This window comes from Dendropsophus ebraccatus, chromosome 4, assembly GCF_027789765.1.
Source record: "Dendropsophus ebraccatus isolate aDenEbr1 chromosome 4, aDenEbr1.pat, whole genome shotgun sequence".
NCBI lineage: Eukaryota > Metazoa > Chordata > Amphibia > Anura > Hylidae > Dendropsophus > Dendropsophus ebraccatus.
The window spans coordinates 141,344,332-141,359,433 of NC_091457.1; the positions used below are offsets into that span (position 1 = coordinate 141,344,332).

General features: G+C 44.4%; 1 protein-coding gene across 2 annotated transcripts in view; it reads right to left on the minus strand.

The window, feature by feature from the left end:
• The window catches only part of LOC138788862 (target of Myb1 membrane trafficking protein-like), a 52,565-nt gene that overhangs the window by 18,702 nt on the left and 18,761 nt on the right, over window positions 1–15,102 (minus strand). For both annotated transcript variants that reach the window (XM_069967221.1, XM_069967222.1), the window contains exons 8-10: window positions 13,817–13,950; window positions 12,765–12,813; window positions 9,065–9,176 (exon numbers count right to left, since the gene is read on the minus strand). In XM_069967221.1, the coding sequence (XP_069823322.1) occupies window positions 9,065–9,176; window positions 12,765–12,813; window positions 13,817–13,950 (295 nt within the window). The remainder of the gene's footprint in view (window positions 1–9,064; window positions 9,177–12,764; window positions 12,814–13,816; window positions 13,951–15,102) is intronic.

The window sequence follows — 15,102 nt, forward strand, 5'->3', positions numbered from 1 at the left end:
GAAACATAATCATCAGATACACAGGGAAACCGGAGGGGTAAATGGCGGGTAATGATCTGTAAGAAGATACTGCTGTGAGTCACACTTTCTGCAGGATTTCTCCAGCGAAAATCTTTTTCTTTCAAATCAACTGGTTTCAGAAAGTTATATAGATTTGTAATTTACTTCTATTTAAAAATCTCAAGTCTTCCCATACTTATCAGCTGCTGTATGCCCTGCAGGAAGTGGTGTAATTCCAGTGTGACACAGTGCTCTCTACTGCCACCTGTCCATGCCAGGAACTGTCCAAGAGGTTTTCTATGGGGATTTGCTACTGCTCTGGACAGTTCAGAGGTGGCAGCAGAGAGCACTGTGTCAGATTGGAAAGAATACACCACTTCCTGCAGAATATACAGCAGCTGATAAGTACTGGAAAACTTGAGATTTTTAAATAGAAGTAATTTACAAATCTATATAAAACTTTCTGAAAGAAAAAGATTTTCACTGCATAACAAAAACAAACCTGCTGCTATCCCCCTGCAGCTGTGCACAAGATGTTGGTGCCGCTGTTCTTTTTTCTGTTGGCCCGACATTTTTGTGCTGTTCGAGCAAATATGCAATATGTGCTCACTGGGGGCGTTTCTTGGCCCTACAGAGCACCCCTCTCAGCCCGCCTGCCGCTTCTGTCAGTGACTCCTTCCCTATGCATATGCATTCATGTCAGTCAGAAAGAGCGTCAAAGATTGCCATGATTGTTCGTATATGAATATGCATAGGGAAGATGTCAATGACGGAGGCAGGCCGAGGGGTGCTCTGTGGGCTGAGAAACAATGCACATTTTTCTTCCAAAATCAACTCGCGCCAGAAAGTTCCAGAGAATTGTAATTTACTTCTATTAAAAAAAAATCTCAAAACTTCACGTACTTATCAGCTGCTGTATGCCCTGCAGGATTTGCTACTGCTCTGGACAGTTTCTGACATGGACAGAGGTGGCAGCAGAGAGCACTGTGTCAGACTGCAAAAAATACACCATTTCCTGCAGGACATACAGCAGCTGATAAGTACTGGAAGGCTTTAAGTACTGGAGATTTTTTTAAAAGAGGTAAATTACGAATCTCTAGCATCTGGCACCAGTTGATTTGAAAGAAAACTTTTTTTGGTGAATTACCCCTTGAGGCTGCGTTCACACTACGTATATTTCAATCAGTATTGCAACCAAAACCAGGAGTGGATTAAAAACACAGAAAGGCTCTGTTCACACAATGTTGAAATTGAGTGGATGGCCGCCATATAACAGTAAATAACGGCCATTATTTCAATATAACAGCCGTTGTTCTAAAATAACAGCAAATATTTGCCATTAAATGGCGGCCATCCACTCAATTACAACATTGTGTGAACAGAGCCTTTCTGTGTTTTTAATCCACTCCTGGTTTTGGTTGCAATACTGACTGAAATATACATATACTGACTGAAATATACGTAGTGTGAACGCAGCCTTAATCAAACAGCCGACAGAAAAGAGAAGGACAGGTACAGCTGCAGGGGGATATCAGGTTCATTTTCTAGGCATGCTCTGTGACCTCTTCCAGGGTCATTCTACAGGGAAGTGGGGTCTGAGCTCTGAACATTACCTACTGTGAATGACCTTATCTTATCTTGTCTATATAGCAGTGTCACCTTTCACTGTCAGGCTGGGAGTATGTGGCTACTGTGCTTGTGCAACACAAAGAGTAAGTTACACCACACCTAATGTAAGTATATGATGTCAAAGTGCAACTGCAACTTGATTACACGAGCTCCACCATTCATAATAGGAGACGGTCAGAGCTCATCGCCTTCCCCTCCCTGCACAGGTCATAAAGCATGCCCACAACAGTCAATGAGACATCTCCACGCATGCTGTTAACAGAAGCTTAGGTAAGATGGCCGTCTTATAATCACGTATGAAAAATATACATTAAAAACATTATATTAATACCGGTTTTTAATTAGGAAAACAAACTACGGGTGATACATTCCCTATAAATGGATCCTGGGGCTATCAGCTGGAATATGATCATCCCCCTGCAGCTCCTCACACATTCCAGGCTCGCTCCTCCATCTTCCTTCTATCTAATTACAAGTATTAAAGTCTCTGAGGAGGTTCTCACAGTCACCGAGACGTATCCAGCTGTAACCTCCATCACACTGTGTGCTACAATGTGCCTGGCATAAAGAACAGGGCTTTACACTTACTCCTTTACCATAGAACGGTCTGATGCCATCCATTATTTCGCTGTAGGACTATATCATCCATCACTTTGTTTCCCACATCAATGATCTTATTACGGTGTATCCTGATCCATAGAGCAAAAACAGAAGTTGTATATGGGATAAGTATAATAATAGTTGTCAAGGAACCTGGTGATATGGAGGCAGCTTGCAGCAGCAGAAACCTCCCCCCCCCCCCCAGGTGACCTGGCATTGGGGACCAAAATTGCTCCATGGCTAGGGGTGGTGTATAAATAATAAACCTACTATACTCACCTACTCTGGTTCCCCTCAGCTGCTGCACTGATGCTCCCTGTCCTCTACTAGATTCCATGTTGTCCTGACCCCTGAGAACCTGCCTGCTTAGCCAATCACTGAGGCAGGACACCACTGTGACCACTGATTGGCTGAATGACAGGAAACCCAAATGAGGCAGCGACCAGCAGGGGACCAGGAGCATCAGCACTGTGAGTTACCGGAGGAGGTGAGTACAACAGGTTTTTAGTTTTACACCACCCCCAGCCATGGAGCTAATTTTTCTTTTACCCGGACAACCCCTTTAAGGCTCTGTTCACATCAGTGTTGGAGGTTCAGTCACAGATTCCATCATAGTTGGAAGGAAGAACACTGCAGCATACTATGTTACTCTGCCAGCCAAATAACAAAACATTACAGAATCCGATGGATGTAACTGTAAGGGCCATATTACACAGGGTGATCATCTGCCCAATCAGGCCGATTTAGGCAGATATAGCTCCATGTAATAAAGACAACAATCAGCCGAGGAGCCGATCATAAGCTGATCACTGCCTTTCTGCAGGTTTAAAAATCATCGGCCGCTGACCGCACAACGTTTCATGTTATAGGAGGTGAACAGTCGGCGGCTGGTGAAAGATAAATAAAGCTGTATTCACACTCCTCGATGTTCTCTCAGCTTCTCCCAGCTCAACGGAGCCACCACTGAAGCTTCTAAAGCTGTCTCTGCAATAACAGGTCGCTCAGCTACATCACTGGCCACGGCACTGTCCCGTCTCAGCCAGCGATTGGCTAGGCGGCTTGTTACCTCAGAGACATCTCAGAAGTGTCAGCGGCTACGGGAAAAGCCAAAAGGTTGGAAGGTAACTGGGGAGCGTGGAGAGGTATTGCTTTATTATTTTCCATATATGCAGCAAGGTCTGCACGGACATCACTAGTGATAGATAAATAGAGCCTTTGCTGCACGATCATCGAGCCAAGTAATAGGTTCAGTAAGCGAGCGCTGATCTGCTAGATGGGCGCTCACTACATAGAATATAGGGCCGTGCAATGCGGCCTTAGGACAATATGGTCCATTGAGTTCCAGAGGTGTCTGCTGTGTGATGTATCCGTCAATTCATTATTGTAAAACACTGGCGATGATAATGCAAATAAGAACAGAGCCAACAAGAACATACACAGGACATGGCTCATCACTTTACCCCATGTAGAGGTAACCCAAGCAGCTTGAAAAAACATACAACAAAAAAGGCCAAAACCAGACAAAAAGGTCGATCTAGTTATGGGTTACGGCACTTCACTTTGACAACCAGATATTAGATGTTTTTTTGCAGAATTGGCCATATCATGGTCACTGAAAAATTCTTACCCAACACAAAGTAGTGTATTGCACTAAACATGGGTGTAACTACAAACTAATCACAAAAAGAAAAAAAAAACACAGCCCATTAGCTTGTGATCATACATGCTGGCTAAACAGGCGGATAATGCCATCAATCAGACATGCTTATTTATGTACAACAAAGCCCCATATGCTGCCAGCTGAGAATAGCACAGTGACAGCAGGGACGCACACCTCCAAGCTTCCTGGCAGCGCCCACTGGAAGATATACAGGAACCATCATCTGTTACACTAAATGCTACAGGCTCATAAACTTAGCAATGCTTATGGGGAATATATGTTCATGGTCGGTAACTACTATATATTACGGACATATTAACATAGATCTGCACTTGTCAGATGTGACACAATGTCATTGTTTTTTCGGCACACATAGATATATAGGGTCAGAAGTCAGAAGTCTCAGGACCTAGTTTTATTCTATATCAAGCAAGTAATTGGAGGGGGGTATCTTTTAGGCTATGTCCAAAAAATGGACGCCATCTTGGATCAAGGGGAAGTTTTCCCCCTCATTTTCTTAAAGTATCACTGTCATTTTCCAAAACATTTGACATGTCATAGAGACATGTCAAAAGTTTTGATTGGTCCGAGCCTGAGTGTTCATACCTGTACAGATCGGTCCCCTCCCAGCTTTGTGTTACGTGATCAATAGAGCTCCATTAGAAGGCTGACTGATCACGTGACACAGAGACGGGAGAGGACCGTGCTTAGCGCAGTCTCCTTCTGGTTCGTTCTCCCGATCGGTACAGGTATGAACACTCAGACCCGGACCGATCAGAACTTTTGACATGTCTCTTTTGGGAAATTTCGGACCAGTCTTATGGATATATTAGATAACACAATCACGTCTGTTACTGAGCGCTAATCTCTGATCGATGCCGGTTACACAGCCCTTACAAGGCACGATCAGTGGTGCGGCCAGGTTTACATATATACAGGAAATTGTACCTTACAGCTCAGAGATCACACTGACTATATTTATGTGACTAATGCTACGTTTACACGGAACAATTATCGTGCGAATTTGCACGATAACGATCGAATTCAAACGATAATCGTACGTGTAAACGCAGCGAACGATCATTCATTTTGATCTTTGTTCTTAAATCGTCGTTCGCAAAAAATTTGCCGATCGTTCCGTGTAAACAGTCGTTTACTGATTTTACCTATGTGTGAGATAGGCTTAAACGATCGCAAAACGAATTTTCTGTACGATATATCGTTCCGTCTAAACGCTGATCGTTATAAAACAAAAATCGTTACTTCGAAATCGTTAATCGTACGATCGGGCGAATTATCGCTCCTTGTAAACTTAGCATTAAGGGCCATTATGCACAGTAACGATAATCGGCCGGATCGGCCCCATTTGGACAATTATCGTTCAGTGAAATAGGGAGTACGATCAGCCGATGATCGTGTCATCGGCTGATCGTTCATTTAGGGCCAGACCTAAAATCATCGTTCCCCCACCGCGCATCACTACGGTTGAATAGCGGTGCGCGGCAGGCGACCGAAGATTTGACAAGCAGCATCATACATTACCTGTCCAGGCTTCTTCTCCGCGCTGTCTTCCTCCTCGGGTCCCGCGCGCTCTATCTTCAGAATGGCCGGTCAGCTGACAGAGCGCTCAGCCAATCACAGGCCAGGACCGCCGCGGCCTGTGATTGGCTGAGTGTGGCCTGTAAGCTGACCGGCCATTCTGAAGATAGACCCAGGGATGAAGACAGCGCGGAGAAGAAGCCTGGACAGGTAATGTATGATGCTGCAAGAGCTGCAAGGACATCGGTAACTATGTCCCTGCAGCCCTCACTCAACGATCATCGGGCCGTGGAATAGGCCCAGTGAACGAGCAGCGATCTAGCAGATCTCCGCTCGTTTACATCGTTGATCGGGCCCTCCTCAGCCCGTGGAATAGGACCCTTACACAATCCTTTCTCTTTGGACTTTAGACAGACATTGAGCTGGAAATTATATGGGACTTACCAACAAGGTCACAGCCATAGAAAACACATCGTACTCCACTTTAAATGTTTCAGCATGGCATCCCCACACTTTCAGATTTTTAAAGCGTACAAGAAAATCACGCAGCACAGCCTGAGATATTATACATACAGATACAGCCGTATATGATTGTGCAATGTAAACCAGCGGGATCTGACAATAATGCTGACGGCTGGTATATACCCGCTGAGCTGATTTATAAATGGAGGTTTTCCCTGCAGAGAGCCAGCATCTCATCAGCCTCCTATTATAAAGCTCCGGGCAAAACTAATATCTAGTGCAGGGGTGAGGCCAGAAACAGGGGTCTTAAAAACACCAGGAACAATAAGGAAAGTAATGCATCACCCTCTCAGACACCGCACCAAACACATCAGTATCACTTCTGCCTAATGTGTTCCTTTAACTATTCGATAGGAGGGTCATCTGAATGCAGCTGTGATAATAGATTATAGCTGACCATACACTTTAGATAGATGGTAGATACCACTATGCAGAAAATGCATGCAAGGGAATAAGCCGCTGCCAGGCACTTCTGGCCCCTGAGACCAAAAGGGTCAGGCACGTTAAATCCAACAGGCCTAATACTTCTTTCCCCCTAAGGGTCAGTTCACACGGAGCAAAAGCGGCAGAATTTAAGCGCTGAATCCTCGCTGAAAGTTACTGCAGAGCCAATTTCCATTGAGTTCAATGGAAATTCCGCTCTGTAGTTCACACAGTGAAATTTCTGTGGCGGTTCCGCTCTCCGCCAGAAGAATGGACATGTTCACTCTTCTGCTGGCGGAATCCTATAGAAATCAATGGAGCTTTGATTTTACTCTCAGATTTTTCAGAGCACAGAATTTCCACACGGATTCCACACAAAATTGTCAAAAAAAAAAAATTCTAATGACAACTTTGCAACACATTGTCTGTGTCTCCCTACCACATTGCTACCTGGAAATTCTGCTTGCATTCCGTGGAGAATTCCACAAGTGCTGATTCTGGGCGGAACAATTTTCTCACTGATTCTGCCGTTTTTGCTCTGTGTGAACTGACCCTTAAGGCCCTATTCCACCAGACGATTATCGTTCAGATTATCGTTAAATCGTTTGAATCTAAACAATAATCGTTGATCGCTTTATAAGACCTGGACCTATTTTTATCGTTGCTCGTTCGCAAAACGTTCGCAAATCGTTCGCATTGAATAAGACGTCGTTCGGTCGTTCGCAGTAGATACGAACGTAATAGCTAAGAAAAACCGATCGCAAATACGATCATAAGTAATGATTATCGTTCCATGTAAATGAGTGATGTTTTCAGGTCTTTCGCAATAGCGATCGTTTGAGATCGTTAATAGTTAACGATTATGCGAACGATAATCGTCCGGTGGAATAGGGCCCTTACATTGCCCTTAGGGACAATCAAAATGTATAAGGTAATCAGCCAGTCCTGGTAATATTGGTAGGTTCTTCCCCCAGTTATCTAATATAACATATATGGTCTCCAATGAGAGCTTTGCTGTGATCAGATTTCACACTAAGATTTCTCTGCCCAAAGACAAATGATTTATAATAAATATGCTATATATCGGTATTCACGTGATTACTTTTAGCAAGTAAATGGGAATTATGATGCTGAAATGAGAGGTCTCCTGAGCAGCACTCAGCGTGGCTCCAGATGGCACACATTTCCAATACAGGCAGCTGTAAGGGGAGTGGGAGATTCAGACATCTCATGATGCGTCACTGGAGAGCATGCTGGCCGCCATCTGCACTTGTTATGTCACGGTCAGTATATTACTGTATTCTGGTTAGATGGTAAAATTAGTCAGTGTATAAAGACATCTCATATCTATTAGCCAGACTGAAGTAGCACTCACAGACCATCTCTTGTCCTTTGTGACCCATCCTTTCATGTAATACATGGACAGATACCCATCAGTATATAATACTACTTTTCGCCCACAGGTGAAATACATGTCCGGCAATAGACAAATGTATGTCCTGCAACAATCAGCTGCCGCCAGGGGAGAGCCCTTCAGGAAAGGGCATAACGTCACGCCATGACCACATTGCAACTTATAATAGAGAATAGAATGACATGGCTCCTCAAACTATACATTTACATTTGTTTTTTGTTCACTTCCTGTATCCAAAATTAAAGGGGTATTCCAGCAATTTACTCTAAAATAAAAGTGCCCAGAACCCATCTGCGTTCACTCAACTCTCCCCCTCTGACTCAGCGACACCTTCCCGCCTTCGTAGGCAATTCCAATTGCATGTTTCAAACCTTTTTTAAGTGCTGTTAGAATTTAAAGATGGCGTCTGGCCAGGAAACGACATCTCCCTACCTGCAGCGTGCCCTGTCCATTAGCTAGGGGGCAATGTTTCAATGGAGACTCTTGAGTAAGTACCCCAATGAATTTCTTTGCTGATCTCCCTGAGATCAGTGATTGTTGTGTTTTGTTGGTCTACTTTTCATTGCCCCTGATAGCAAGAATCCTACTCCACACTGATGAGGGGCAAATACCCTGAAACAGCTGTCTGTGGATGGATGCCTGGCTTTGGTATTTTCCTTGTCATGTCATAATACTCGTAACAAAGTTACACTTTGACAATAGGGGGCCACCCTGGTGTTTCCCTATTTAAGTTCCAATACTCACAAACGAGTTGGACTTAAGGGGCAACTGGGAGGCACCCCTTAGCAACAGGTTTCCTTCCCAGGAGGGATATCTGGCTATTAGAGTGTTTTGAGAGTCATGGCTGAACGATGTTGGCTGTTTGTTGGCTGTTAAACGACTAAGACAGCAACTATCTGCTGCTGTTGCTCCGAGTAATAGGATCTAAAGATCATATGGGGAGCCCTCCTGCAGCTCCCCGCGGCCCAACCCCCCTTCCTCCTCGTGTGTAATAGCGTCAGCAGCAGGCAAGGAGCAAGCGTGCACTGACCTGACCTGGCACTCACTTGCTCACGGAGATCGCCCCATGTAATAGGGATTTTAGACTATGGAACAGTCTCGGTTGCACGCACAGATAGCAGGGAAAGAAGCGCTTGACTGTGGACTTCTCTCCCAGCTTGTTATAAGGATGGGTTGGGGTCTGAACACTCCGGCCCCCAATACTTGTCTAAAGTTTTTTCTTTTAAGTGACTGGTACACTTCAAAGTAGAAAACACACAAACATCGATAAAACTTACTGATACTGGCCAGTTGTGCAGATAGAGAGGAGGCAGGTGCTTGTGCTTGGGCGGCTGCGGAGCTCGTCTCTAAGTCAATGAGTGATGGGGAAACAGCTCTGTTACTTGGAGTCTAAATAGGGAATAAACACATTAAGACAACAAACTATGAGGATCAAGAGAACATAGAAACTTATCAAGTCTACAAAAATACACATACATCGTACACCGCTCTCTATACCCAGGGATATTTCTATAGTAAAATCACATCCTATCAAACCCCATATTACGATGCAGCTGCATGGCACGGTCAGCCATGAGAGAATCCCTCCAGCAGAGATAATGCTCCATTATGTGACAAAAACGGTCTGTGCTCACCACAGGCGGCCGCTAAACAACGGACAGCAGCGGCGACCACAGAACAAACATAGAAAATTACATCACAACACTGCTAGAAACCAGAAAACAAGTGACTTATTGCTATTACCTCCTCCCATCATGGAGGCAGAGGAGGAAGGAGATTACACACGTATATAGGGAAACCACATAGGACTGGAAGATTATTCCGACGTGTGGAAAAATGGAATCCAAGTAATTGGTTTGGTGTGTGATAACCAAGAGTAATACAGATCAGAGTAATGAGAAGCGTCTCTGTACATAGTGGAGAGGCCTATGGGGAGGAGTGGAGAACATTGGACTTTATTAGCTCTGTTCTTCATAAAGGAGGATGGGGAACTGCAGGAGCAAGAACAGGGCTGAAATATACAGTGAAATTAAAGATTACGGGCTGGATCACAATTGCTGTTCCTTAAAGGGGTTGGCCACTTTATAGTAAAATAGTTCAGTGTACAGTATTAGTAAGTGTACTCACTGTATATACTGACAGCAGCTCCCTGTGTACCTCATAGAGCTAAAATCAGACTCCTCTTCTCCAGGCTGTGCTGTCCTAATCTGTGGTGAGTCTGTCCAAAAGATGGCTGACATGGAGGAGCGTGTGACCATGCCCCGCCCCCCAGTGTCCACCACTGAGCCTGTATATGCCTATGGAGGACACTGGGGGCGGGGCATGGTCACATGCTCCTCCATGTCAGCCATCTTATGGACAGACTCACCACAGAGCAGGGCAGCACAGCCTGGAGGAGGGGAGTCTGATTTAGCTCTACACAGGGAGCTGCTGTCAGTATATACAGTGATTACATTTACTAATACTACTCACAAAACAATTTTACTATAAAGTGGCCAACCCCTTCAAGTTTTATATCACTATAGTATATGCACTGTATAAACCAAAGTATTGGGACTTCTGCGCAACATGTCAAAAATTTTATTTGAAGGGGTTATCCAGGAATAAAAAAACATAGCTTCTTACATAAACAGCGCCACCTCTGTCTCCAGGTTTTGTGTGGTATTGCAATTCGGTTTTATTCACTTACAATGGAATTAAAGGGGTACTTCAGAGAAATTTGTTTTAAAAAATAAACTGGATTAAGAAAGTTATACAGATTTGTAATTTACATCTATTAACAAATCTCCAGTCATCCAGTACTTATCAGCTGCTGTATGTCCTGCAGGAAGTGGTTTTCTTTCCAGCCTGACACAGTGTTCTCTGCTGCCACCTCTGTCCATGTCAGGAACTTTTCAGAGCAGGAAAGGTTTTCTAGGGAGATTTGCTGCTGCTCTGGACAGTTCCTGATATGGACAGAGGTGGTAGCAGAAAGCACTGCGTCAGACTGGAAATAAAACAGCACCTTCGGCAGGACATACAGCAGCTGATAAGTACTGGAAGGCTTAAGATTTTTAAATAGAAGTAATTTACAAATCTGCATAACTTTCTTACACCAGTTGATTTAAAATAATTTTTTTTCAGACGTATCCCTTTTAAGCTATAATACCACACACAAACTGAGGTCAAAAGTGGCGCTGTTTCTGAAAGAAAACCAATGAAATTTTTTTTTAATCCTGATAACACTAAATTATATTAAAAGACAGACAGAAAGACAGACGTTAACAGACATAAGTGACAACTCATATAGTACTGTCTCCCCACAGGAAAAATACCTAGCAAAGGATTTAACCCCTACTGTGGCAGATAGGGAGATCATCATTCACACCATAGAAAGTGACTGCATGTAAGGGCAAAAAGAGAGATTCACAGCCTTTAGATCTCCAGAAATAGCTGCGGCTTCTGAGTCACATTCACACATATAGATTGCTGCAAATGAGGGTCAGACAATCAGCGGAAACGGGAAGCCTGGCACTTCAGCCCTTCTCTGCATTAACTGCCTAGCATCAGACACCATCGTGGCACAGTTCTCTATGGAGCGCAGGGTATAGCTATGATGCTTCGGTAAAGAAGAATAAAATAAGTGACCCCAATTTCATTGTTAACCCCTTAGTGACCAAGACATTTTTTCCCATTTATGTCTTTTCCGCATTTCTCCCTATATTTCTTCAGCGACATTGAGCCAGGGATTTTTTTTTTTTTGTGGGACCTATGGTACTTTGTAATGACACCCTTCATTTTAGTATAAGGTTCTCTAGTATAAGAGTCGGTAACCTTCATCCTCTGCGCCGTTTCTGTGCACTTTGCAGTTTAATTAGTAAGGCTGTTTGAAGCACTAGGGATGGGGCTACTGCTTCTAATGATAATCAGTGGGGTGGGCCGATCGGATCAGTGCTCTGGGCAGTAGACCCCAGGCCTCTCCACTAGAGCACCACTGCCTGTCATTAATAGTGACGACCCGGCTGCCGGTCCTCACCCGCTATCAAGCATGCTCAGCTAAATAATCGCGTACGAGTATGGCATGGGTCGTCAGGTCACAGGCGTCCATTCTGTACCTGTACGGCATGGGTCACATCTAGGGGTTAATAGTTTGGGTGATAATAAAAAAAAAATATTTGTAATTTATTTAATAAATAGAAAAGAAGGGTGATGCAAATTTTTATTGTGTTGTTTTTTTTTACTCTGCTTGTAAAGTCTGCCTGAGGTAGACTGCATGGGAGCCCCAAAGGCCTTAGAAGACCCCCGGCTGCCACGCTAACCAATCGGCACCTTGTAATTGTCTTGCGTAGGTGACTATTGGGACCCTGACAGGTACAGCAGTTAGCCTTTTAAAGGAGGCAATCAGTATTTATCACAGCATTTAAGGGATTAAACTGCCGAAATCGGACTGACGTCTGTTCCCGGCAGTTGCAGGTAAGTACTGGTTATAATATATAAAGCCATCACCCACCACGTATGGAGCAGGCTGAGCTCATGAGCCCTCTCTGTATGCAGTGACTGCCCAGTCACTATAAAAAAAAAAAAGTATGGGTGATCACTAAGGGGTTGAAACTATATATAAATGTACCCATTATCTGGCATACTAAATATGTAGATATTTCTAATACAGGGCTGTTGTGAGAATAGGATGGGGGAGAAGGACAGAGGGTGGCATGTAGGGGGCAGTACACACAATGCAGAGTAATAGAACTTAGAGATTGTGGAGTTAATTCCCTTTTTGTTTTACAGGTAGCAGCACTGTACCCCAACCTGTGGTTGTTCCAAAGCAGTAGGCAGTAGTAGCAGTAGTCTTTCAGAGAATGCTGGGAGTTGTAGTTTTGTAACAGCTGGAGAGCTGCAGGTTAGGATCCACTTCTATACAAAAGTTGGTGAACACCACTGGGTGCGGCATTTGCAGTTTCATGGTAGGTTTGGATAACTAACACGACACGTACTTACCTGGTTTTCTGCTGCTCTACCAGTCTGACCAACATGCATTCTCTCAAACCTGAAAGCAAATGGAAATTTATATAAGATTTATGTAAAATGTATATACATATACATTTAAAATATATATATTGTATCGGGGCTTTTCTATACATCCGCATTCTGCTGTCTTTTTTTCTAAGCCTGGATAACTCATAATAAGATGTCTGTCAGCAGACTCGTGCTCTCTCATCACCACCTGATTGGCAGCAATCATGTGGACAGGGCTACAAGAAGAACTGCTGGATCAATCGTGCGGCTCTTTACTTACATAGCCACTAGAGATGAGTGAACCTCGAGTGAACATAAACTACTGTATATCAACTCACCACTCCCCATGCTTCCCCAGCGCTGGATCACTGCTCCGGGACCCCCGCTGGACTCCAGGATCTCCAGCAGAGAAAGATACCACAACCCGGCTAATGGACTGGCGGCTCAGCCATTCGGTGACTGGGGTGGGAGACTGCTGCAGTCACTAACTGGCTGAGTGGGCTGTCCATTAGCCGGGACGGGCATTTTCCCCAGAATAGTAGCATTATCACAACACGGGGAAAAATGCCTTCCAGCGGGGTCCCAGTGCCGGTCACACAGCGCATCGCAGGCACAGGAAGAGATGAGTGCCTGCCGGCTGTCACATTTTGGAAGTGGGCGGACTTCTCCTTTAAGACTGCACATTCACAGCGAGCTCCATCTATTAATTCTGGGGATAATTTGTCCATGTGCACAAGATCTGCGAGGGTCCCAGCAGTCGGACACCTATAACTAGGGCTTCTTATTCCCTACACTGAGGATAGGAGAAAACTTCGAGATGGAATACGCCTTTAAATTAAAATTTTCTTCCTATAAAATCCTCCTGACAAAAAGAGGAGAGAGGGACATTTTATTTACGCTCACCACTCATCTCCTACAACCCTTATAGCGATATAAGACACTTAGTATTCAAGCCCTGACCATCTTAATCAATGCGGAATACTAATCCCATTACGTCCACACGATGAGGAGGCGGATGACGTCCAACGTTTTACCTCTCATAGCGAAGGAATACATTGTTAAGGTTGTCATTCACAATAAGAAGCTCCTCTGTGAGCTGCTCGTGGGTTACACGGGGTATAAGCTCCAGGACTCTCTGCTGCATGGATCGGCATGTACGGTTCAGTTCCTGCGAACAAAACAAGAAAGACAGCGAATGTGACAGATCTCAATGAGTCACAACACCGGGGGGTTACGGAATATGTATCCTGCCTGCTAGGAGATACGACATGCTGACACAAACAATATCAGGTCACTGAGGGGGTGAGTCTTGTGACTTGTTTGTGATCAACATCCCCCACCTTAAAAAAAATTGTTGGGCAACACAAATGTCTGACAGTGACTTTAGAAGCACAAAACAAATGTCAGAGGAGATTGAGCTACTGAGCATGTGTGACCATCAGCTCTGCCAAATTAGGTGGTCATTATAAGAGGGAATCAAATGGACGTCACAAGGTGCCATAATAAGTATGTAAGAGCAACATTAACAGACACACAGACGGCAGGTGTATCAATAACGTGACAAAGGTAGCCTCCCTTCCTTTTGTCTAATCGTTTGGTGCTGCAGTCAACAGCCGGGATCTGGTTTATCTCTATTCGCAGCCCTAAGGGCCCTATTACACGGAGCAATAATCTGCTTAATCAGGCTATTACACAGATTGATAATTTGCTGAATAAAGAAACCATCCTGCCTAAAAATCATCAGCCGCACCACCCTGCCCCGCGTAGCGCTACGTGTAATAGCAAAGTGTGGCAGACAGGTGGTGACTGTCGCCATCGCTTGTACACTGGTCTTTGAAGTGACAAGCTGCTCAGCCAATCACTGGCCACGGTGCTGTCCCATCTCAGTCAGTGATTGGTTGAGCAGCCTGTCACTTCAGAGACCATCTCTGAAGTTCAGGCAGTGGCTGCAGGGAGCGGACAGGCGTGAGGAGAACACTGGAAGTGCAGACAGGTAACTTTATTATTTAGTATACACAGCAAGGGCTGCACGGACATCACTAATATATATATATATATATATATATATATATATATATATATATATATATGCGCATCTCACATAGTTTTGCCAATTATTGCTCCCTGTCCCCAATAGGGGACACAATCTAAATTCACCTATCTGTATGTTTTGGCTGTGGGAGGAAACCGGAGTACCTGGAGGAAATCCACATGGAGAGAACATACAAACTCTCTGCGGATGTTGCCCTTGGTGGGATTTGAACCCAGGACCCCAGCGCTGCGAGGCTACAGTGCTAACTATGTGTGTGTGTGTGTGTGT